At 32.2% G+C, this 26,158-nt stretch overlaps 1 protein-coding gene across 1 annotated transcript; it reads left to right on the top strand.

Moving 5' to 3' along the window:
- The first annotated feature begins 218 nt into the window (after positions 1–218).
- Positions 219–24,665, top strand: PRR27 (proline rich 27). Its single transcript, XM_036226457.1, has 3 exons — positions 219–269; positions 3,687–4,139; positions 24,657–24,665. Exons 1-3 carry the CDS (start codon positions 219–221, stop codon positions 24,663–24,665), a joined length of 513 nt encoding a protein of 170 aa, XP_036082350.1.
- The last annotated feature ends 1,493 nt before the right edge of the window (positions 24,666–26,158 follow it).

The raw sequence follows: 26,158 nt of genomic DNA, 5'->3' as shown, positions 1-26,158 counted from the left end.
TCTGCCGAATAAGATAATTTTGGCTATGTCATTCTTGTTAGGACATGCTGACAGTAGTTAAAAAGTAATGCCTAATTTTCCGTTAAGGGTCTTACTACTCAGACTAATAAAGCCATGGGTTCTCTAGTCTCACTTTAGAAGATAAATAACTAAAAAATATATTGTATATTTTCTGAAACAACCAATTTGTAATATTAATGTTCATAGGGTCAATCAAAATGAAGCTTCTACTTTGGGCCTGCATTGTGTGTGTTGTTTTTGCAAAGAAGGTGAGTAAATAGACTTTGAAAATTATAGCAAGAGTATAACCATCAAATAATTTGTAGACAGAGATTTGTATTAACAATATGTTATTATAGTGCTGATAACAAAGCAACAGAGTCATGTCAATAGGCATGAGGTTTGTTATGCCAAACTTTTCAAAAGAAATTTTAAAAATCAAAATAATAAAGTTGTGTTATCTGAAAGCAAGTAAACAGCAAAGAAAAGAGATGAGTTCAAAAATGCAATGGGCTGGAGGAGGGAAAATTGTAGGGAACCATAAAACCATGTAGATAATCTTAGAGTTTATGTCTTCAAAATATAGAAAGTTGAATTGGATTTCCTCTGGCAGCGAAGTTCTGTTGCTGGGATATTTATGTGGCATCACAAAGAATATTTGATGATGTAAAAGTAAATGTATACAATGACCTTCAATCGACTATAAATATGAGACTTTAATATAAGAAATATCCAATGGAAAATTCTTAATCCTACCCAATGAGTATGCTAAATATTCTCTTTTGTAGAAAAGAGAAAATTATGACACCTACCTAATAAAATGGTTTTGAAAAATAATAAGGTACTTATGTAAAGTGTTTATCAGAGTACCTAGGATATAGTAGGAACTCAAATGCTACTTGATATTATTATTACAATTATTATTATCATCCTGTGCAAATATCAAGATATTATTCTATCTCTTAAAATAACCTAAATTAAACTCTATTTTAAAAAATAGTAAATGATGAGTTTCCTATACCGTTTTTATTCTTATCATATGCTGTGGTGCATAATCTATGGTGAATTCTTAAAATATATTGAAGTAAACAAGTGAGTATATGGTCCTTCTGCATCTTTAAAGATATGACAACAGACCAATTACACACACACACATGTACTGCAACACACAAACATACAGAATATAAATAAAACCTAAGAAGTGAAAGAGAACAATATAATAAAATATATGAGTAAGAGCTGAATAATCTTTCTAATGGCAAGATTTATGTATATGTAGACTATTACATACCAAAATTCATCAGCCAATGTACAACTTCCTGAGGCAATAGTCTAGGTAAAAACGTATAATGGTAATAATAATAAATAATTTATACTAGCGACTCATATTTTAAAAAGAAATTAAATATACTAATAAGGCTGTTCAAATTCTTCAGTAATATAGAAATTGGGGTGCAAATGTATTCAATAAAAAACCATAGTAAAATAATTTTTTAAATTTGTCTTAGAAGTATTTCCACTTCGTTGGTGTGGTAAAACTTTTTTTTCATTTAGAAACAAATACATTCGTTTTTACCTGAAACTGTTTTACATTTTAAAACTCTGATTCCTTTTCAAATGCAATTTTGGAACTGCTATTGCTGTTAAAATGTCAGTGCTATTAATCTCTTCTTATTTGATAGAAAAAATGTTTATGGACTGTTAATAAATTTGTATTCAACACATTTACCATAAGGTCTTTCCTTCTTTTCAATGAGTAACAGCATTAAATAAATGCACTCCTTTGTAATGTGATACAAGTTAGCTTTACTCCTCATGCCTCTATAAAACTTTTACGACAATATAATAAATTTACCTGAATAAACTAAGTAATGAGTATGGGAAAGTTTTGCATATATGAAAGAGTAGAGCAGAAGAAAGTATGAGCTAGGGACTGCTGGCAGAAGGAGTGTGTCCCAAGGAGTTAGATTTATGTGCAGAAAATATGCATAAAATATCCCTGTGGAGGAGACCAATGTATTTATTGACTGATATTAGATATTTTTTTAGTTCTTTGTTATTTTTCCTCAAATTATAATGACAGCAGTGTACTAAGAAAATTATACTCGTACCTATACACTAGTATACAGTTGATAAACATAACAATCTAACAAAGAAAGGCCAAAAGATATGGTCCAGACACTTTTGACCAAATACCATATAGTGAAGGAGTAGGAAGTTATTAAATATAATTTTAAAATTAAAACTGTGAGATATTATTTTGAATTTCTTATAAGAGAATATTTTAATAATAGGAATCTAGGGCTCTATGGTCACAATACAAACTGCTGACATTTGTCTCTGTCAGCACTCTGGAACATACATTTCTTGTGCTTCATGTATCATACCTTAGGATGATGTGATCCATGAGCACACATTTTAACTTAATAATTCAGAAAAACAATTCTAATATTGGAAAGGAATATTATGCACAATATTAAATTTTAAGTAGGAAGCTTGACTCCCCAGGTGACTTGGTAACCCAGACACAAAGAAACCTGTCTGTTCTTTCTAATGCCTAGCACATGGACAGCACGTAGTAGGCACTCGTTTCATACTTTCTAAAATAAATTCTTGAGTATCCATCAAGAAAAAGCTTAAAATATCCTAAAACTACTGAGGAATAATCTACATTTATTTAAAAGTTATATTGCAAAACTTAAATAATCGTTAGAGATTTTTTGATAAATACAAAGTGTAATCTAATGTAACTATCTTGTATAAATAAGTACCTAGCCACAAAATTAAAATATCTGGTTCTATATACATGAAGATTCATAAATAGATATGAATAAAAATTTAATGATGTAGAAACACTAGAACTAGTAAGATATTCAAATCAGCCATTGCGTATCTATTTTGTAAGAATGTATTTAGTATAACAGGACTTTGTCCACATAGTCACAAGAAAACAAGGCAAACAAGTACATTGCTTAAGAAAAAAAAATTTTGTTACTTGGAGTTTTGTCAGTTATAATCACTCTGAATGTAAGTAGAGATCTAAAGAAATTTTTCAGTAGCATCAAATTTAAAACCAACATTGTTTTCTTCGTTGTTTTTAGAAATTTCTCTCATCCAATGAAGAGGTAAATATATCTATTTATTTATACTTTAAGATATTGAAATGTATTTTACATTATTAATTTTTAAAAAGCATTTCTTATCTAATAATGTTAAATAATTGAGTACTATTATGTTTTTCTTTGAAAAGTTAAGAATATAATTTAGAAATGTGTTCTCTTTCCTGATGTGATAGGCTCATTTAAAAATACATAAATAAGTATAAGCATATTTATATATCCTGTAATATTTTTTTCTTTTTTACATCCTGTAATTTCTTATTCCTACTGATACTCTGCCCAGTTCCACTGCTTGCTCATTAGGTTAAATTTTTTTAATTAAATTAATTATATAAATAAAATTTTTATATCATAGAAAAGTATTGCTGATATAGAAGGCAGTATTTTCCAACAAATACGAAAACCGGGTCTATGCTCGTAAATAGTATCTGTTATTGACATCATCCTTAAGAAAGAGACTTAATGGACTTTTTAAAAAAAGCTTTTATTTATCACAGTAATAGCATTAGTATTATATAGATAGAATAAACAAACAAAAAAACTTTGATTTCTTTGCTTTTCCTTTAGGTTTACGGTGACAAAATGTACCCAGTTAACCCATCTCTGGATAGTCATTATCCCATATCAGACAGTGATTTCACTTCTCCTGTTTATCCTTCAGAGAATAATCTCCCCAAGTACCCTGGGAATCCTGACACTGACCCAGGGACACCTGCGTATCCCTGGATTCGCAATGCTCCTGGAGCCGCCCTCAACCACATTCCTAGTTTTCCCGTACCTACTTGGTTGGCTGCTCCACCTCGGAGGGTTTTCTCCCTTGTCCCGCCGTCAAACAAACCTGCAGGACCTTTTGCCTCATCAAATGCAGTTGCAGCCGACCCTTATGTAGCTAAGCTACACAATTTACCCAAACTTTCTGACCCAGAGGTTGCAGTTGAGCCTACTACGAATGAACATGGTGAAGGTGAGCCTACTGCAGCCACGCATGCTGCTCCAGAACCCCCATCTTCTCTTGATCTGGTGAGTTGCCTATTATTCCTGTAATGCATGAGATCTGTAGGAGAGGGAAAGAAAAACAATCTCTTCACAAGCAAACATTCCAGCTTAAACATTTTTAATAGCTTTATTGAGATAATGATTGATGCACAGCAAATTACATGTACTGAAAGTGTATATTTTGCTAAGTTTCGACATATAGGTAGGTACACCCATAAAAAAAAATCACTGGGATAATGAAGATATCCATCACAGACAAATTTGCTCATGTTCCTTTTAATCTCACTTGCCCCTTTTCTACTCCTAATCTATTTTCTGTCACTGCAGATTGATTTTAATTTTCTAGAATTTTATATAAATGGAATTATACTGTATACACTACACTCTTTTGTGTGGCTCTTTCACCTAACATAATTATTTTGAGATTTATCCATGTAGTTAGGGTTAGTCTTTTTTTTTTTTTTTTTTTGCAGAGTAGTATTTCGTCATATGGATATATCATAATTTTTTTACTCATTCTTCTGTTGGTAAACATTTTAATTTCCAAACTGAATGTCACTTATTTATTTCCATTTAATTATTTATTTGTTACATACTGTACTGGCTTAAACCTTCAGTTCAGTGTTAAATAAAAGTATTTAGAGGGACATCCCTGCTTTATTTTTCTCCAGGCAGTAAGCTAGGGCAATGGCAGTGTTCATTATACTTGCTTCCTGTCTCTTAGAGGGTCACTGTCCTTCAAAGTAATGTTCAGATTTTGAGAAGCTGTTGCTTCTCATAATTTTGGTAGATTTTTCAAATTTCTTTCAGGCAAAAGGGTAAATTCAATATCTGTTACTCATCTTGACCTAAACTATAGTTCTCTAAACCTTTTTAAATCAATCATTTAAAAAAAAATATTTAAGAAGCACTCAGTTCCTAAGTTTTAGTATCTGTGAGCCAAGCAATTGGGCTATTTTAGAACAGGAAAAGTGGAATTTCAAACTACATAGAAAATACTCTGAACCCAGGGCACAGGCTAAAAAGAAATAAGAACTTAAATCAATCAGTGAATAAATTCTACAGTATATTGCCACAAAAGGAATACTACCAGAAGTTGTTTTCTAGAAGGAGGTACAAACTTTTCTACTTGTTCCTTTGGTCCTGATAGGGATTAGGATCAAGTTATATGGTATTTTAGAACTTTTCCAGAGAAATATAAAGAGCTAGACTTATTCTGCAATACTCCACACATTAACGTGTTCATTCAGTAGGTTTCTTTGACACCAATAACTTTCCATCCACAAGTTCATACCTGTAATTTATAGTGCACATGGAGGTAGAAGGGAAACATTAAAATATATGGGTAAAAGAAATAGAACCTGAGAAAAAGGAGTCTTGAAAACACTGCTAAGTTCTTTGGTCTTTATCCTGTAGCCAAAGGAATTAAGGACCTTCATAGAGAGATATGATTTAACCAGTTCTGTTTCTAAAACTACATCTAGTGACAATATATTCTAGATATGAGTTATGAAGATATCATCAATATAAAACTTCTTAAAAATAAAGATTATTCAGAAAAGATAAGCCCAATACTATGAAATGAAATACATTTTATGATGTATGAAAGACTTTCTTTTTTTTTAGGTAAAGAAATGAAATTTTCCAGAGAAGAGAGTATTATGCATTTGTTTCTGTAAGTCATATATGGTAATGAAATTTTAAAATCACATTAAACAGACTTAATCTCATCATTTGAAAGTACCTTTGAATATATTTTTACTACATGTAAACAAGAAAGTGGGGTATAGAGAGGTACTGATAATTTGTATCCTAGAATCTCTGAAATTATGAATATATGTCCTGTGTAAGAAATTCGGGCAACTTTTAGACAACTAGAAAGTTCTTCCTTAAATTCATCCAATTTGATTATGACTTGAATATTCTAAAATAATAGTGTTCAGTATAGGGAATAAACTTCCATATGGGGCAGAGAGTTGAATTGTGGCTGAAAAAAAAACATTAAGTTCCCACAGGCCACTCCGTATGCTATTCAATCAGCCACCACCATCCTTACCCCAAACTGAGAACTACCTTTTTAGTAACAAACGAAAGATTTAGATCTGAAATCTCATAGTGCCCACCTTCTCCCTGACAACCTTGTCCCCATCCCCCATCTCCCCCCAGGAAGAAAGGCACTGATCAAAAGCTCAGTTGGATCCATTCCATCCTAGTCATCTAAGCAAAAAAAATTGATTACTCTTAATCCAAGCTCTCATTCTTTCATTTCTTCCCAAGTAGCAAAGCTTTATTTGACTATCAGCTAAATCAGAATTTCTAGTGAGTAATGTCAGTAATTAAAGTAAAATTGAAGATCAAACATGATGATAGTATTGTTAGTGATGCCTCTTAATGGCAACTGTTGTCAAGGAAATCAAAAGCCTTCAATTTTAGTTAAACTCTGAATATTGCTGTATTTTTTTTATTTTTACTTATTTTACTATTATATGAAAGTACATTGGTTAGTTAAAGATATTAGATAAATGTAGCAATTTTATATTTTCAGCAAGTATTTGTATTTAGTTTCTACTGTATTAATTCATTCACAATAGGTAAAGAAAAGTGCTACATTTATAGAAAAGCCTCCTAAGGCAGAGAAGGAATTCTACTTCAAATTATTCAGTATCAGGAGACTGTGAGACTGTGTTTATCTGAATCTAATACCCACACACAATAAAACATCCTGAATAACATATATATACATGTGAATAAATCACAATGTTGAATTAACATTGGATTTTTAAATGAATTCCTTGTTACAAGAATGTATAATATCTACAAGAAGATAGAAGAAAGCAAGCTTGATTCTCTTAATCGTGTCCTTTAATTATAGCATGGATTTGTAGATGACCATTCAATATAATCCTTTAACATTACAATTATAAAGCAACAAAAGCAATGTTGCTGTAAGTGCAAGTAATTTGTTAATTTTATTGTACAAAACTAATATGTTATTTCCTTTTTCAGACAATAGAGTAGAAATCAATGAAATTTATAAAAATTTATTTTTTTTCCAAAGAATTTCTTTCTGCTATGTTAAAAATATCATATTGGTTGGTGATATTTTTAATTGAACTTTATATAGAAACAATGCTAATGTTGTACATTTTCTAATTCAAAAAAATTTAAAGCTACTTCCTAAATATGCAAATAACAATTACCAGAGATTAAACATATAATGACAATATATGCCTATTATAATTCTGTTACTTGAAAAAAGTTATTTATGCTCAAGAGTTTAATATAGAAAACATTAAGTTGCAACAAAAGATAAAATATCTTTTGAAATTATAAAGCCAGATAAACTTTAATTTTGTCTTTATGAGACTTTATCCATTGTATAAATACTAACTTAATATATATTTTTAGGTAGAGATGGAGAAATCAATGAAAGCTATATAAAGTGATCTTTGTTTTTTAAAATTTTATTTCTGATTGCATATTAAAATGTTTGTCTGTTTTGCTTTCTCTTCTTCAGTCAGCTTTATTACCAAAGTAATAATTATATATACAGATTTTCTTCAGTTCTATTTTAAGAAAAAAATTATTCTATAACTGTAAAAGATCATTGTTAGAACTTAAACTGTGAGACAGTAAGCTTTTTGACATTAAATGTGCTTCACAAATAGACTACATTTCAGGAAAGATCAGGCTCGTCTTTGAAGTGGCCCAAGATAAGACAGAAATTGGAGTTCCCATTCCATTCCTCCTTTATCCCACCAATTATCAAGTCTTATCTATTCTTCCTTACATCCCAATTGTTGTTAATTTGAACTAAAGATATCAACTCAGCGAACATTTAAAAACATCACCATGTAATATTCCTTTAGAATTTGCATTTAATCTTGTTGCTAAATTTAAAAGCACTCATAGTTCATTGTTAGATATTTAATAAAATGTCATCTTACTTGCAGAACTTATGTATTTTAACAATTTCATTATTGAGTTTTCTTTATTGCTGTTTTGTGCTTATTTTTCGATATTTTATTGAAGTGTCACATCCATTCGAAAAAGTATACAACTTGAAATTTTGCAGCTAAATGAATTATCACAAAGAAATTTTATTGCTGAAATAAAATCTGAAGTGTTCTCCTCTGGTATCATGAAGCCACACAAAGCTGCTCTATACACTATGTTTTCATCTTGTTAACTAACAACACTATTATTCTAGCCATCTTTTACTCTGCTCTTTGTCACATGCCACGCATGAGACTGTTAGTAAGTCATAATAGTACTATCTTCATTATTTTTCCAAAATCCTGCCACTTGTCATGATCTAAACTACAAATACTTTGGTCACAGTCACCACCATTTCTCACTTGAGTTTCACAGTACTCCCCAAACTGAACTTTTTGCTCATTCTTCCCTTTTAGAGCCTATTCTCAACATAGTCTCAAGAATGAGCTTTTTAGAATAGTAGCCCTATCTTGTCATTTTTTGCTCAAAGCTTTCTAAGATACCTTATATCAAGATAAAATTCAAAGTCCCTTCAAATACTGGCTCCCTCATCGCTCTGATTTTACACCCGGAGGCTTTCTCTATTCAGTCATACTGGCCTCCTTGCAATGCTTTCAACACTATGGACATAATTCCAACTCAAGGCCTTTGAGATTTATATTTCCTTTCTCTGGAATGTTCAATTTCTATATGGTTTGCATCCTCACCACCTCTGGATATTTCCTGATATGTAAGGTTGCTGATTTAGCAAAAATAACTAAATGAAAAACAACCTACCCAGTTAAATTTGAATTTTAAATAAATACTTTTTAGTATAAGTATGTACCATGTGATATTTTAGACTTACTTATAAAAAAATTATTAGTTATTTATCTGAAATTGGCTAAAATCCTTAGGGAAGAAGGAAGAAAACTTAGCCTCAGCTTTATAGCTGTTCTACTTAAAATATTCTTTTAATTACTTAAACAGAGTGAACCTTTAATTACATAAACAGGGTGAACATTGTTTTAGTCCTCAGACCCAGTAAGGCAGAACTACTCACAGAATGATCTCTGGGTAAGACCTATTTCTATTTGATTTTGTTAACACTCTGTCTATGCACGCACACACTGACCACATTTACTTGAACTGTTACGCCCTTGTTTGTAAAATTATTGTTGATTATACCTCGACTTTCTCCAACAAAAAATCAAAGGAGAGTGAAAATAACTTTGCAAAAATGAAAAAATGAAAAGAAGAATTAGGACCTGAAATGATTGAGAAAGATCATAGTTTCTAGTGAAAATCTGACCATAATCAATTTTCAAATTACAATAAAATTAACCATTCATTACTGAAGAACACTTAGATTATATCCATGTCTTGACTACTCTGAATAATGCCGTAAGAACATGGGAATGCAGACATGTCTTTGAAACACTGATTTTTTTTCCTTTGTATATAAACCCAGAAGTGAGATTGATGGACTATACAGCAATTCAATTTTTAATTTTCTAAGGAACTGTTTTACATAATGGTTGCACCAATTTACATTTCTACCAACAGTGATAAGGGTTCCCTTGTCTCCATATACTTGCCTGCATTTGTAATCTTTTGACTTTGGTAAAAGCCATCCTAACAGGTATGAGGTGATACTTCATTGTGGTTTTGATTATATTTCCTTGGTGATTAATGATGTCCATCTTTTCATATACTTGTTGGCCACTCAATCCCAAAATAGGTGGAAATTCTGCTGTTTTTGACAATGTGGATGAATCTGAAGGACATTATGCTATGTGAGACAAGCCAGACTCAGAAAGACAAATATTTCATGATCTTACTTATATGTGCAATCTAAAAAAGTTAAACTTAAAGTAACAGGGAGTAGAATGATGGTTACCAGTGGCTGGAGGAGGGAGGAATGGGGGAGATGTTGGTTAAAGGGCGCAAAATGCATGGTGATTACAATTATTAGTAATGTATTGTATACTTTAAATTTGCTAAGAGAAATCGAAGTTCTTACCACATATAAAGAATAGTAACTAAGTGATGTGATGGATATGCTAATTAGCTTCATTGTGATAATTATTTCACAGTGTATGTGTGTATCAAATCATCATGGTGTATGCCTTAAATAGAAACAATTTTTACTTGCCAATCCTACCTCATAAAGCTAGAGAGGGGGTAGATTGTAGTAAAATTAAGTGAAAGTCTTCCTACAAGTAAATAAGTGGTGCCTAATAGCAAAGCACAGAGGAGAGACTGATTAGTAGGTTATAATCATGGCTAAAATTATCAAATAAGTATGGAAAGGAGATGACTCACTCTGATGAATGCAAAAGAAAAGCAAAATGGTGCACATGAAGAAGGGACTCAAGTATAATATCTGCAAACACCTTCATCTTTCTCCAATTGATTTAAGTATTCATAGGTACTTAGGATACAAAGAAATTTTCACATTGAAAATTCTTTGTATTGTCTAATTTTGGTTTCTGCAGCCTCATTGTAAACTCTGTTTCCACCACAAATTCCTCCTGAAGAACAAAAATGAAGCCTCCAGTGGCTGTTTTAGGATGATCTCAAAAGCAACTTTTAGACTTAAGCCCCCAAAAGAGGGTGACATAGGAAAGAGATGCAATTCACCACTTGAACTTTGTGCAGTATGATTTCAAATACTTATGGTATTCAGTAGTCTTATTCTGTGAAGATCGAATGATCTCAGTCCTTTTCCCTATATGCAGAAATCATTTCCCACATGAATTATCTCAGTTGTTTCTCTGAGATTATCTATAAACCCTCTAGACATCTCAAATTACAAATCTAGACACAGTAATATGAATTCTTGGTATTAATTTGCTTAATTTAGAATGAAATTTTGCCTATCTCAGGAAAGGTCTTTAAATTCAGCAATCTATAGAGTTAAGAAAAGGACAATACATAAAGGACAATTTTCAATGATACCACCGCCAGGAATAATTATAAAATGAGCAAATGTTTTTAGTGCTCCTAGGTTCATAAACCTGTCCTCTTCTACCCCAATATATGCTCACTCTTTCCTATTCTATTCCTGTCTTAAAGATACTTTAACAATATAAGTGGCCTTTTCCAACTACTGATCCTGTGGTTGCACTTACATTTCTAACCTTCCCAGATTCTAAGCACTTAATCATTTGAGTAAATGTTTAAGCATTACTGTTCAAGAAAAGGCAGCATTTAAACAGAACTCAAAACTGATAAAGACTGCATTTGAACAGAGTTCAAAAATTCTAATAAAAATCAAATCACACTGGGGGAAATTCTGGCATCAATGAGCAGGTGATAAAGAGAACTCATGGATGAAAAAAAAAAAAATCTGGCCTTTGAAATCTCCAAGCCACATAAATAACTGACAAAAATACTATTTAATTACATCTTTAGGTATATACACAGGTGACTAGCTTCTGGTCTTTCCATTTAAACTTTAGTGAACCAATATCAGCATTGTCCACAAGACACTTTGAATAATTTACTGGGGTTAAATTCAGTTCTGTCGACATTTCCTCACCTTTGTTTTCTTTGGTTTTTCTCTGGCTGGCAAACAACATGCCTCTGTTCTTATTTGTGAATGGCTTTATTGAGTTCTGTCATCACATTTGTTTTCTTTGTATTAAACTTTAATTCCGGCATATCTGCTTTGGATCAGTTTGTCCTTTATTGCCATATGTGACCTTAGTCTATGTCCTTCTAAGTGTAGTTCTTATAGAAGCTGGATATACTTCCTAATGTTATCATGGACTTGAAGGATCAATTTGTAAGCTTCTGAGTTCACACTGAATTTCTTCTAGCATTTAACATTCTGAAAGCCTGCTACATTAAAAAAAAATTATCTCTAGATTTTAACTGACTCTCACTGCAAGGGATATAACTACATTGCCTTACTTCCAAATGGTCCTATATATTGGCATTACTAAATAAACAGTAAAAACTAAACAAATGGCGCCTATCCATCACATGATAGATTTCATAATTAGATTTCAGCAGTTATAGAGCTCCCTGACAGAGACGGTTTGAATATTTTATATTTACACCTCCATATTTCACTTACAAAAAAGTACTAGATATTCATCCACATTTATGATAGCCAGCAAGCACCATAACCACAAATCCATCCAGTTAATTTGTCCATTAGCCCTAGTATCTAGCCTTTCAGATTCTTCAACATACTCAGTTGGCTAAAATTAAGTTTAAATTACCTACAGTTTTTTTTTGGAATGCATTTTACATGGCATGGATCCAGCATGTCTGGAAAATTTAGAATGCAGTATGATAAATTAATTTACATTTTCTACAGGAAAAAAAGAATTAAACTGAAGAAAAACAAAACGCTAAAAATATATATATCTGATTAATAGAGCACCCTCATGTGGTAAAGGACAAGCAATTCCTGCATGTGTTGGTAACTGCCTAACCTGCTTTATGGATGACAGTTTTATTATGTCCTGGAGTCCATTCTTTGCCCACTGTGCCATTACTCATTGATTTAGCATTAGAATCTATCTCAGGACAACATCCTAAGAAGTTACTTAAAATGAGTTGTGACTAGCATTTAAGATAAAATTTTAGTTCCTTTAGTTAGCCATAGAATGATTTAAGTGAATCATTCATGGTTATTAGATTCACGAGGAGCTAGGGAGATGTGTTCAAGTCTCGGAATTCATATTACATTAATTTTCTCTACATTTTACTAATTCTATATTAATAATTCATCTAAAAACGAGGAGGATAGGAAGAAAACCTTAATCTTACAACACTATAACAGCACCAACTATATCATATATTCTCTCTGTGTGTGTCACATGTAAATATACACACACATCGTGCTTGAACATCATTTCATTTAGGAATCTCTTGGCCTATTACCTGTAGCTTATTCTTATCAAGACAATCTAATGATATTTATTCAATTATCATCCTATTTATATACAGTGTCATAAAATTTATAACATTGGCTGGATCTATGCATGGTTCATGGACACAGAGGATTCTGCATCCTAAAGTAGAGTTGACAAAATAATTTAAGTATATACATCTGAATGGGAACCCTCAAATATCTCGGTAGTGTTTCAAGAGTGAAATTGTGATTAGAAATCATGAACAATTCATAGCATCAAGGCTATAATTAGATCATGGAGCTAAAAAAAAAAAAAGTGCTGATACATCAATCACAGAGTTATAGGACCTGAAATTCAAAGAAAGGCTGTTGATTGGTCATTGAATTGATTACTGTTATGGAAATTGAGCACTGGGAGTTTAGAGGTAAAGATGAATTAAGTGGGAATTTTAGTAATATTAATAATAATGATGGTTGTAGCTCTTATTTAATGAGTACCCATGATATGTCAGATAATAACAAAGTACTTCCTAGAATGTGTTTTAATTCTCACAGTAGCCCCACAAAGCAGATATTATTAGTCTTATTTTACAGATCAGAAAATTAAGGCTTAGAAAGTTTAGGTAAACTTGAAGTCATGCAGGTGATATACCACAGAGCTAGAATGGTCTGATGTCAATGCAGTTTAATGCTCCCACTGGAAAATAAGATGAATGGAAAAATCCTAAGAAAAGCATTCATAGGATTATGGGGAAAAGTACATTTAAGTCATCTGCATTTTAATAAGAAAGTGTTATGTCAAGGTAAAAATGTGACCAAGCTAAATTATTTTGCAGTAACTAACAATTCCAAAATCTCAGTGGCTTTGAACTATAGGATTTGTCTCGCCCTTATACTACATATTCACCGTGGGTCAATTTGAAGTTCTGCTTCATGTTATTCTCACTGGGGTATCTGAACTAAAGGAGCTCATGTTGATGGAACAGCTAAATGTGAAACAATGTTGGTAGCCACAGCAGAAAGAGAGAGTGGTGGGTGAATTATCTGAAAACTTCCAGCCAGAAATGACACATACTATTTCTTGTATTTAATTTACTAAAGCAAGCCACTAAATTCAAGTGCTGGAAATTATAACTTTACATGTAACCAGGAGGAGGAATAGAAATATTTCCTAGACATTCCTGATGACTAACACATGTATCCTTGGCTTAACAGAATAAAATCCAAACATATTAATTTGTCTTAGAAACTCCTCTATGATGTGGCCTCTGAGTAACTGCCATCCTCATCTCCTGTCGATCTCCCACAGGAATCCAAATTTCAATTATCTTGAATCAATAATTATGGCCTCAATTATCAAGCTATGTAAAGTCCTAGGCATTTGCACATGATGTACAATTTGCTTGGAATTTTAATTCCACCTGTGTCTACCTGGTGAATTCCTACTTTTCTTTTTTTAAATCTACTTCTCTTTTATCTACTTCTCTACATGCTACTCTTTTTTCAGGGCCCAGCACAAGCTTTCTCTGCCCTGTAAAGTTTTGTCAGCCCACTCCATCGCGGATCTACACATACCATGGCCCTATCTACATACCATCCTCATTAAACAGTATCACACTCTTTTGCTTATTATGCAAGTCTTAACTATTAGACTGTAAAGGTTCTCGGTGAAATATCTGTGGGTCACTGCTAGTACTCAGTGTTTTGTTGAAGAATTATCTGCATTTTAATAGGAGAAACAAGATTAGCGAAAAGGAGAACATCATAAATATTAAACTTTCATCAATAAACCAGGGAAGTTTTGAAAAAAAAAATGTAGGACAGCAAGGGTTAAGCATATGGGCAGTAGCGTTTTATTCTTTATTGATAAAGCTAATTTTTTTCCTAAGTAACTTTTCTTTAATGCAACCCGGCTATTTTAAATTAAAGTGGAGCGTCACATATATGTAAATCAGCTTGGGAGCCTTTTTAAATCTACATTTATCTCTTAGAGACTTCTCCCTGGAAAATCAGATGTGTCAAGTTTCCCCTAAAATGGTTTATTAAGAATCATTAGTATGGTGAGCAATGCATTTTTTCATTTAGTAGCATTTGCTTCCTGTAGATACCCTGAAGATAAGTATATAATTTTTCCCTTTTACAGAGAAGAGAAGAGATTCAGAGAAATTACAAGGATGGTAAATGCCTGACATGGCATTCAAACTCAATACTTTTTGATAATGAAGCTATGCTATCAATGCCATTTATGCAATAAATGTAATAGTGAATAAAATGATCATAGTCATGTATTTATGGAAGTTGCTATTCTAATAAATTGCCCTACACTGTGTTTTATTAGGAGTCATCTCTTCACAAAGTTTTTCTCCAAAGAGCATTGATAAGTTATAAACTTCAGGTTTTATCACTTTATATAGGTGGTAGATTGGGACTCACAAATTTTGCTGGAATTATATTTCAAAAACAGCTGCTGTTTTTGCCAAAGTCTAAGGCAGCCTACATTGGGCCTGTTACTTCATGGTGGTTACACATTCAGAAATCTTATTATCATTTCTTCACCTACCACAATTGAGGCATTAGGTAGAATATGTCCTTAAATTTTTTAGTACTTTTGACATTTAAAGAAAAAAGCAATTTGCTTTCTAGTTATTTCTACCAAGAATTTCCTAAGATCACAATGGAATGGGAGGAGATTTTTAAAACACATTTTCCTAAATGGACACATTTAGCCCAGGCCAGGTTTTCACAATTATTCCTTTCTGGTCTCAAATTGGATCTATTTGTGTCAACAGAATTTTTATCTGAAGGCTCATCTGATCATTAAATCTCAGTCAGTTCTCTGAAGTACCTATGAAATACAGAACTAGAAACTTCATTCTGCCTATATTTTGTATTCATTCACAGACATATTTCACATGGAAGTATTAAGAATGTCTTCAGAAATTCTACTTAAAATAGATATTTTACTTGTTTATCCCAGCTTTCAGCGATATCCTGGACTTTGAATTTGTGTGACGGCCCCTAGCATGTGAGATTTGTTTTTTTCAACACCCGGAAAACCCCACGAGCACATTCTACTGAGGCAAATAATTACCAAGACTGCCTGGTAAATTTTACCTTCCAAAGAAGTCAGAATGACTAATAACTAAAGAAAGAGTACCCAAATCATTAGTTTTGCTGTCCTTGCAAACAAATAGGCCTTGCTGCTTCAACACTATTTCCCACAAATCATTTTATTCCTATTGGTTTTTAAGAGAGTCATTTCAACCCAACCTAACACTTATCCAAACTCTGGCCTTAGACAGATAACCTCTTCTCAGACATTTTGCAAATCATTACACGATGTTTACTCATGAACTATTTTAGTCTTCTTTACAGAGATTAGTTGCCAATTTTGTGAATCATTTTCAGTTATACTTTTTCATCCATTCATAACTTCAAGGTTAGAACTAACTCCGTAACATTTTCAGTTTTTCTCAAAATACTATTTTTTAAAAAAAATTTGCCCAGTAAATGAACAGCATGAGAAATTGATCTTTTATGTCAGTAGTATAAAGAAGATATGACAACAGAAAGGGACATTTTAATAAATTTTCAATGAAGGTTAAGTTTCTTTAACTTCTATGTCCAGATGTTACAATAGGATATAAAAGAAGAAAAATACATTTGTAGAAATGTAGGTTTATACCCATCAGACCCATGCCAAAAGCTTCAATTCATTAATTTTAAAATGTGTACATATATGAAAATGCAAACATTTAGCTTATAGAATAAGTCTCTAACAAATTATATGTTTCAGTATAGTATGGTGGTGAAGAAGAGGATTTTGGAGTTACAAACCTTGTTTCAGATGCCGATTTTTGAACTCATTAACACAGGCTTTTGGGAAGATTTCTGATTCAGTGATCCATATATTATTAACCCATAAAATGAGAATGGCAATATCTAAACCTCAAGGTTGTGCAAGGATTAATTCGACTAAGGTGATTTATGTAAATGAAGCACTTACTATAACATCTTGTACAATCTACATGTTAGTAAACAATTTTTGTTCTAACATCATTATTCAGAAATAGGTGCCAAATGTGATGCTTTACAGAAGTTTGGAAATAAATGTTTACATTTGGTTTACACATCTACATATGGAAAAAGAAAGAATACAAGAGCAAGAATATGCTCTGGAAGATAATAAGACATACATTTATAAATATGATGAGGCATCCAATATAGTAATGAATTTTATTTCAGAAGAACTCTTTGTAACTAATATTATCCTTTATCAAAAATCACATGAAATTCTTATTTGACAAAACAGAAATAACTGGTAGTTTATAAATATTTCTGGCTACTGAATCTAAACTATCCAATGAAGTAGATACTTTATGAAGACACAATATTGATGTTTCCATAGTTTCTATATTTCTGAAAGTAGTTGTAATGAAGAAAGTTGTCTGTGACACTGATTTATTAGTTCTTGGTTTCTGATGCACTAAGTGATTGCGTATGCAGATGGAAGATCTTCTTGGAAAAGGAATAGAGAAAATCGAACTTCCTCCAGTAAAATATGACCAGAACAATAAGTACCATTGTTAGGTGACCTTCATGGTTGGTAATCTCAGCTGAGGGGACTTAAACTGTAGACTGAAAAAATAATCCTGGATATATTTTCTCACATCAGAATGAGTTCCTTAAGGCTATTAAATAAGCAGAAATAAATTGTCTGGCTTAGCATCTCTGTCTTAAAAAGTTCCCAAACTGTTTAAACCAAATCTCTGAAAATTCAGAATTAGAGAGATATTGATTATAACAGAATGTATATTAATAATTATATAATTCAATGCATCTGGGACTTTTAAACAAATTATGAGAAAAAATTTTTAATAAAAAAATTATGACATTTATTTAATGAACTTCAAAAGTACAGAAGAAGCAATTATCCAAACATTTGGTCCTGTGCAAATGCATGGAGATTGGTGTTGAGTATTTACTTTGGAAAAAGATCTGTGTTCAAATTTGAGCTCCATCACTAAAGAACTTTGCCACCTTGTGCAAATTACTTAACCTCTCTGAGTCTTAGTTTCCTTATAAGTATAATGATAATACTGAAACTTTGCAGATTCTTATGAGAATCAATGGGAAAAAATACATTAGAAAACATATCTTCAGTATAAGTTAGCAGATTTATTATATTATGTGAGATACATTTTGTAAAATATTTCTGACCAGAGCATCGAAGCCATATTATTTGGGTGATTCAAACATTATTATTATGTGAAGGCATTAATTTTCTGGAGTTGCCCTATGAGAATATTTAAATATTTAGAAATTTAAAAAATTAGTTGTTAAAAGGTTGATACTGGAAACGAACCCTTGTGGGAGTATTTACACAATGAAAATTGGGAGATACTAAAAATGGGTTTTTTGTTTTTTTTTTTTTTTGCTTGTTTACTTTTGTCAAAAATCTCTTTGATTAGCACACTGCATGGCTGGTCTCAGGTCTGGCTGTGATCCAGGCTCACGGCTAGGAATAGGACCCTGGATTTAAAATGTTACATTAGTGTAGTAGGGCCCCTATGGTTAAAATATGTAAACATAATTCAACTTATTGTAACACGCATGTGTGGCTCAATGCCACTATTATATTCTGATATGTGTGGAGCCCTTGTGGTTCCCCGGGGAGCAACAAAAAGGGAGCAGAAGAAAAGGGAGTAGAAGAAGAGCAGAAGCAGAAGCGCACTCCCCACAATAAAGTTGGTGCCTGGGTTTCATACTCCCCTTGGCTCCTTGTGCATTCTTCCAACTGGGCATCTCACCACCAAAACTTTCCTTTCTTGATCAGCTTGGCATTGACACTACTGACAAAAAAAAAAAAAGATAAAATTTGAGAAAAAGAGTGGTTGGTGGAAACAAGTGAATTCTCTTTGATAAAATTGTTGAAATTAACATTTTGGAATTTCTCAGGAATATTTTTAATTAATGAAGTAATTGATTGATAATATATATCCTTATTTTGGTTCAGAGACCTACCTCTACCCAGTGTGCTGTGTACCTTAATTTCTAGCATCATATCAGCTCTTTTCACCTCTGTTGTTCTAACCAAATGCCATTCAATTAATGATGCTGGTTTTTGTAAAAATAGATATTTCTGTGTACTATGCTTCACTCTTTCATTCATTCAACCAATAAATATTCAGTGTCAATCTTGTGCCAGTCTCTGGGATATTCAAGATGCCTACAATCTAATGCTTAGTGAAACTAACATCAGGTGCTTTTTCAAAGCCCAGAATATTAATTATATGAACAATTTTATGAGATTATCTTTATTACAGAAAGGTAAACTGAGCCTCGGAGAGGTTTAAAACTTACCCGCAATTCAAAAGTTTGCAGCTGGCAGCTAAAAGTAGAGCCAGGCAAAACAACTACAGAGTCCATGCTCTTAAGGTAGATCCTATACAACACCTCTTTGAAATGAAGACGAGTTGAAAGCTGGTAACAAATGATTGTAATAAGCTGTAAGGTTATGTGATAGTTTTTGGAAATTAAAATTTCCATAGGCCTGGTTTATCTTGCTTCTAACTTTATATTCCACAAATGAGTGCAGTATACGCTCTCAAAACTGCCAGGTGCTTCTTATCTTGGTGAGGTCTCTGTTTTCTCTCCCTCTAAAACTTGGTCAGAAATCCTTAGAAATGATATGGTTGAGGGCAAGTTTTATAAACCATTCTATAAAAAGAATTACCGGCAAAAATCTCCTACTATGGACTCTATATGTAGGGCCTTAAGGTTTTTCTAAGGATTTTATGCCCATTATATTAAATAATATAGGATCTTATTCAATATACATCTAATTCCTAGACTATATAATAAGTCTAATGAGAAGCTTAAGTTTGGAGAGATAGTCTGCACAATTTTATAAATGAAACTAGCAAGTTAGAGGTTATTTCTCGGAAATAATCTATTCTCTATAATGATTCAGAGCTATCTAACTGATGGAAAATAATTAACATTTGATGAATTAAGATCAAATTTTTATAACATGTCACTAAGAGATAATATTTTCAAGACTGAAGCCTTAGTGACTATCTTATTTTGAGATCCCCAGGAAGACAATTGATGTAGGGATTAACGTGCAAGAAAATTACAATTAATACCAAGGAATGGAGGGGAAGGAAGCCAGAACAGACAAAGGGAGAAGTTGAGCTGCTCTGTAATCAACAAAGCCTTCAGTCAATCCCATGGGAAGTTCTGGAGCTGAGATAGAGAGAAGCTTAGTCTTTAGTGAATTAGAAGGTGTTCATTGGCCTGTAAAAAGAGAAAGCTGTTAGGGAAGGCAGGTGAAGCAAATCTTGAAGATGCTTTCTACTGGCAGCACTCCCAGCATCTGGTGTATTAAGTCCTTTATTACTAAATGGGGCTTGGAGAATCAGAACATCTGCTACAGAGACTGATACAAAATTCTGAAAAAGGTTAGAAACCAAAGATGACTTCTTTTTCCTATCACTAACTCGAGAGGACAAGCTGATGTGAATATGGGTGACCAAATGACCAACACTGGTAATTTACACAGAATTTTTCCCAAAGTAGAGCAGGATAACAGACTAAAGTTTAGCAGCTCTTTTACCCACAGGTGTTTCCATAATCTGAGCTTATTATATTAAGTGACCTCCAGCATACAGTTCCAATTCATAGAATTATTTTTTATAAACTTTATACTGATTTTATCCTACTTATGATCTTTTTGTCTGCTAATGTAGCTTCCATTTCTGTTCTTGCCTTCAATGATCAGATTTGACACTTTGCCTTATTTTCCAAGAAACAAATATCAGTTCCTTTTTCACTGTTAAAAAAGCAAGCAGGAAAAAAAGTTAACATTTCTAAAATTGCTAAGATGTGGATTAAGACATTACAAATAGAGAAACAGATAATTACAAATGACCACTCCTTCCCACCAAATTTGTCATATAAGTTTACCAGAAATTAGGTAACAGAGTCTATCACAGAGAAGTAATTAAATCAAGATAGATGTATAATTTTTTTTTTGGAATATAAAAGACACTGCATTAACAATTTCGATGTACTGTGAGATGTCTATATGACAGAGGGAATTTTTAGAAAGTAATTATATTAAGCAGTACAATATCTTATCAAACACTTTAATGACTTCCAATATTTGTCAGTGCTGTAAATAACATTTAATCTCATTATGTAAAAATGTGTGTTTGAAATTTCCATGTCATAACAATTATTATGCAATCATTTAACAAATCTGAGTGTCAAGTATGGGCCAGGTACTGAGGATAAAAAAAAAAAATGAACAAAATGAAGATTCTGCACTAATGAAGTTATATTCTAGTGGTGGAAGGTAAAAAATAAAAACAAGTAATTACAAATGAAGTAAAAAAAATAAATAACCAAATAAATAAACAATTATATCAATTAAATAACACAAGTTTGCAGAAAATCTAAATAGGATAATATGAAAGAAGTTTCTGTTCTAGATTGGGTGGTCTGAGAACATTCTTTTGCGTTGTGATCCTGAAACAGAATGACAAATAGGTATCAGCCCCTCAGTGATCAGAGAGAGAGCATTTCAAGTATTAAGCAAGTATAAAGCCCAAGTATAAAGCCCACAAAGCAAGAAGAAATTTAACGTGTCCAAAACTCAGAAAGAAAACTAACTTGGTTGGAGCTTAATGAGTAAGGACCTGAGTGAAAAGCAGTAAAGTGGGAGAGTAAAGCAAAGGACTGATCATTGAGGACTTTGTAAACCAAGTAAGGTATTAGAAAAGAAAAGTAATGAAGTAGCAGATAAATGAGAACAAAAGAATAAATAAATAAATAAATAAATAAATAAATAAATAAATAAATAAATAAAGTCAAAGAGAAAGGAGGGGGGAAGAACAAAAGACAAGACAAAAAAAAATTTTGAGCCATTGCTTCAGGAAGCCTAAAATCTTGCTAAGGAGATAAACTTTTAATGTAACAACAACAACAACAAAAGCAATCAACAGAATTCTGAGGGAGAACTAAGGCTGACTGGCCTAGGGTACTACTTACCTTGACTGAGACATTCACAAAATAGTCCCATGATCATGGCATGAGCTTGGCTAGATGTCTGAGAAAGAGAAAATTAGAAATCAGCCCAAGACACTAATCTTAAGTCAAACTACTAGACCTATAAGATTTTGATTAAAAAGAGGTTATAGTACAGAAACCACGTTTGGGCCAAACTCTAATTATAGGCCCAAAAAGAAGAAACTGATAGGGATCATAAAAGTGGCAGGTCTGAAATTCACAAAGAATAAATGACACAAACAAATAATATAAAGGTTCAATAGAAAAAGAAACCATTCCAGGTCAAGGGACAAAAGAAGCGATTTTCAGAGAAAGTGGATGTTGATTATGCCCAGACCAGGATGGATTATGTTTGAGAGTATGTACCTCTTATTGAACATTCTGGAGGCCACACTTCAGGGAATCATAGGCAGTTGATAGTTTGTAGCTCAAGTTTAGTTTTGTGGGCTAGCCTTTCTCAATTCCTCTGAAACTTATGTTTCCTTTTGTTAAAGGAAGAGGTATATATTACTGTTTTCCTTAATATCTCTATTCCTGAACAAATTACTCCTAGAAATTATACTTTATAGTCATAATTTACATATACATATATAAAGATCTTAAATAGAATAAAGTTATACTCATAGAATCAAGCTAGAGCCATTAAGCCAAGGTATATTGTCATGATGGACATATGATGATTAATGTCCAGTAGAGTAAACAGAAGGAGCACTTTAGTAGAGTCTCACAAAAGTTAAAAGTACACTCTATGTAACAGAAGAGATTGTATTGAGTTTGCTATTCTTCTTATTTACTGCATAAATAAATAATAAAGTAATTGTTAAAGTTACAAAACCTATTACCTTCATCGAGTTGAGAATTCATTTTTCAACTCCGGCAACATATGAAAACTCTCATTTTTATCTGTTAATTATCTTTGAAATTGTGCTATGTCTCTATCCTCTTTGATTAGGCTGTGTGGTGCTTTAGAAAAACTACTTAGTTAAGAATCGAAAGACCTGCATAGTACTACAATTCTAGGATATTTTTTAACAGTGAAAAAAACCAATAATTTCCATGAAGGCAAGGCAGAGAACATGTCTGTTTTATTAAAACTAAGTTCTCAATGCCTAAAAGGACATGAACTGTAGAAGCTGAACAATAATTATTTGTAGTATGAATTAAAGGAGTAAATGAACTCACTGAGCCCTCTGTGCCTTAGCTTTCTCATTGAAATGTGGAGGTGATGTATGTTTTCTACCTACTTTGATATGTAATTAGAAGTTTCTGGAAAATTATAATTTATACGTAAGAAAATCATTTTTATTATAAGTAGAGCTCAAATTCAAATTTGATCCTCTTGATTCACAGAATTAGTCTACTTTACAATAGTTCTCTATAAGCCTCTTAACTGATTTTTCAGGTTAAGTAAAGGCGGAAAAAAGCAGAGATGACATTTTGAAAGAACTAACTTATAAGCTATTTTTGTTTCCTCTTTATCATTTGTGTTATTGGAAGAGAGCAAAGTTCCAGATAATTTCTATAGTATTTTAATCTGACAGTCATAGGTACTTGGCATTAATATGTGTTTTTGTACTTTGAATTGAATAAAAGGTGTCTGGTGCTCTGATAATTGAACTAAAACAAAATAATGAAGTCGCAGTGACAATATCTGGTTCAGGATTTCCTCAATTTAAGGTTTCCGCACCTTAATCCATACAGACTGACATTACTGTATCCCCTTTTTCTCCCCTAGATGAAGGAACAGATTTATTTAATTTCCCAATAGGAATACCTACTGGGTGACTGACATGGGATAGAAAACTGAATAAGTTCAACATAGCTGAATGGGATAAATATACAAATGATATTCACACTATGATGCGATAAGGATTAAACTGGGGCCCCTTGCTACTTCCCTCTTACCCAGAGATAACTTTGCCTCCAAGGACACAGGGGGTTAGAATTTATCATGTAGGAAAGCATAGCCTGTTTTTTTCCACTTTAACTTGTATAACCAGATAGTTTAAACTGCTTTTCTTTAGAATATTCAAATAATGGGGGGTGGGATGGGGGGAATGACAGAAATTGCCTTTCAACTACCTTCAGATTAGAGGAGTATATCTAGATGAAATTATTCATCAGGATAATTTTTACGTTGACTATATTTTGACTTTGTAATACAATTCTTAACTTTTTCAGTGCTTGGTCCTGACTACTTTCTCGCTCAGAGTGGGGTTAGCTGTCTAAACCTTGCATAATAGAAAATCTGTATAATAGAAACCCTGAATAATAGAAAATCTCAGAAGACTGAGACTTTGTGGTGTACTAATTTGATAACATTCAGAATGGACCAAAGTCATTAATTGTAAATATATACATCATTAGGCAATACAGGACCTTGTTCACTCACTCAACCAACCTACTGGATTTTCCAGGCAACAGTTGCTTACACTAACCAGTTAGCTATAGTTAAATATGCCATCAAAATCTAGGATGGTCTATTTAGCTAATCTGAAAATGTAACATTCATAAATCTTGGGAAAGTTTCTAACAGATATAAAAACTTAGTAGTAGCTTTTCTTCTTTAGTAAAGAAAGGGATTTTGTTATTTTATCTAATTTTTTTGTCTTTTTTTTTTTTAGGCTAGATGACAAATGCTATTGTCATTTTAGTATAAACGAGCCTTGCAAGTTCTAAGACGTGTGTCATCCTATGAGAAAAACAAATTTATTTAAAGCAATAACTTTGTTTTCCTTCATGATAAGGTCCCCATTAGTTGCTTAAGATTAGCCACAGAACTCTTACATAATAGGAAATTAAACGATAATACATTATCACAACACTTAAGATCCTGGACTATCAGAGTGGGGTCAATACTAACAACAAAAACTAAGAAAAATAAACACAAAACTCACTTTATAAAGAAAGTTTAAGTAACAGTGATGTAAAGATAATAATACTTAGTTGTATTTTAAATGTTAAAATCATATTTTGTAAAAGAGAAGTTTTAAAATGTAAAGCATTAACTTACCACTATTTTCAAAAATATAGGTTATTATGTTTTATATTTATTAAATCATTTATCCCAAGCAACATGATCACACAGGGACATACATGTCATAGACACATAGAGATTTAATAATTTTTTAGGATTTCATTTCATAAGTAGAAGGAGATTTACTGATGTTTTCAAGGTTAAACCTAAATGAAATTAGCTCAGTCCAGCACTGAAGAACCAAAGAATCTTTACTACCCCTAACTAGGTTTTGAATTTTTGCCTTCTAGACCTATTCCTTATGTCTAAAAATTCTATTTTTTATTCTTAAAATAAAAATAATCACCCATTCAACTTTGAATTTATCCTATCAGATATCCATTTTAAGGATGATTTAAAAAGGAGCAAAATGAAATTATTCTAGAAGATTTAGTCATAACCAAAGCAGAAACCAGGAATGATTATAGGGAAACATATCTCAGAGAATAATTTAATGACATTACTAAGTGTGGTAATCCACATATCACCTAGATGATTAGGAAAGATGTTATTAGCTAAGCCATTGTCTGGAAACCTCTGAATCACTGGTTGTTTTGAAGAAATAATTGGTCTTTTTTTTTCCTAAAGATGGGTTTTAAAATATAAGAGATGTTCTAAGCAGCAGAGCTGAAAGATAAAAAGAACACAGACCTTGCATAGGTCTAGATATCTCTTCATAGGTAAAAGAGTGAGGTAAGATATCAAATCTTTACTTTTATAATATTAAGAGCCCAAAGCAGTCAACTCTACAGGACAGACTACCAAAATCACCCTAATTACTGTGTAGATCAGTGATTGGAAGGGAGGGCAGGGTTTTCACATATAGAAAACAAGAGATCATATACTTCCATGGGTCGCACTATAAATCAATACTGCGGTTTAGTTTTACAATCTTTTTTTCTTAAATTAAAAAAATATTAACTCAGTTTTTTATTTTAATATATTTTAATATTATTATACTTTTAAATGGAAATTATCTCATATTGAACTACTATTGTCAGATCTGTACTGTAGTATTTTTATCACTACATTAAGTAGACATTAAAATTGTTTTCGAAATAAGGATCTAGTCATGGGCCTTCCATGGACGGGACTCATTCCCTTCAGCAT

This window comes from Rousettus aegyptiacus, unplaced genomic scaffold (genome assembly GCF_014176215.1).
Source record: "Rousettus aegyptiacus isolate mRouAeg1 unplaced genomic scaffold, mRouAeg1.p scaffold_m13_p_10, whole genome shotgun sequence".
NCBI lineage: Eukaryota > Metazoa > Chordata > Mammalia > Chiroptera > Pteropodidae > Rousettus > Rousettus aegyptiacus.
This window is presented reverse-complemented; position numbering and strand designations above follow the sequence as displayed.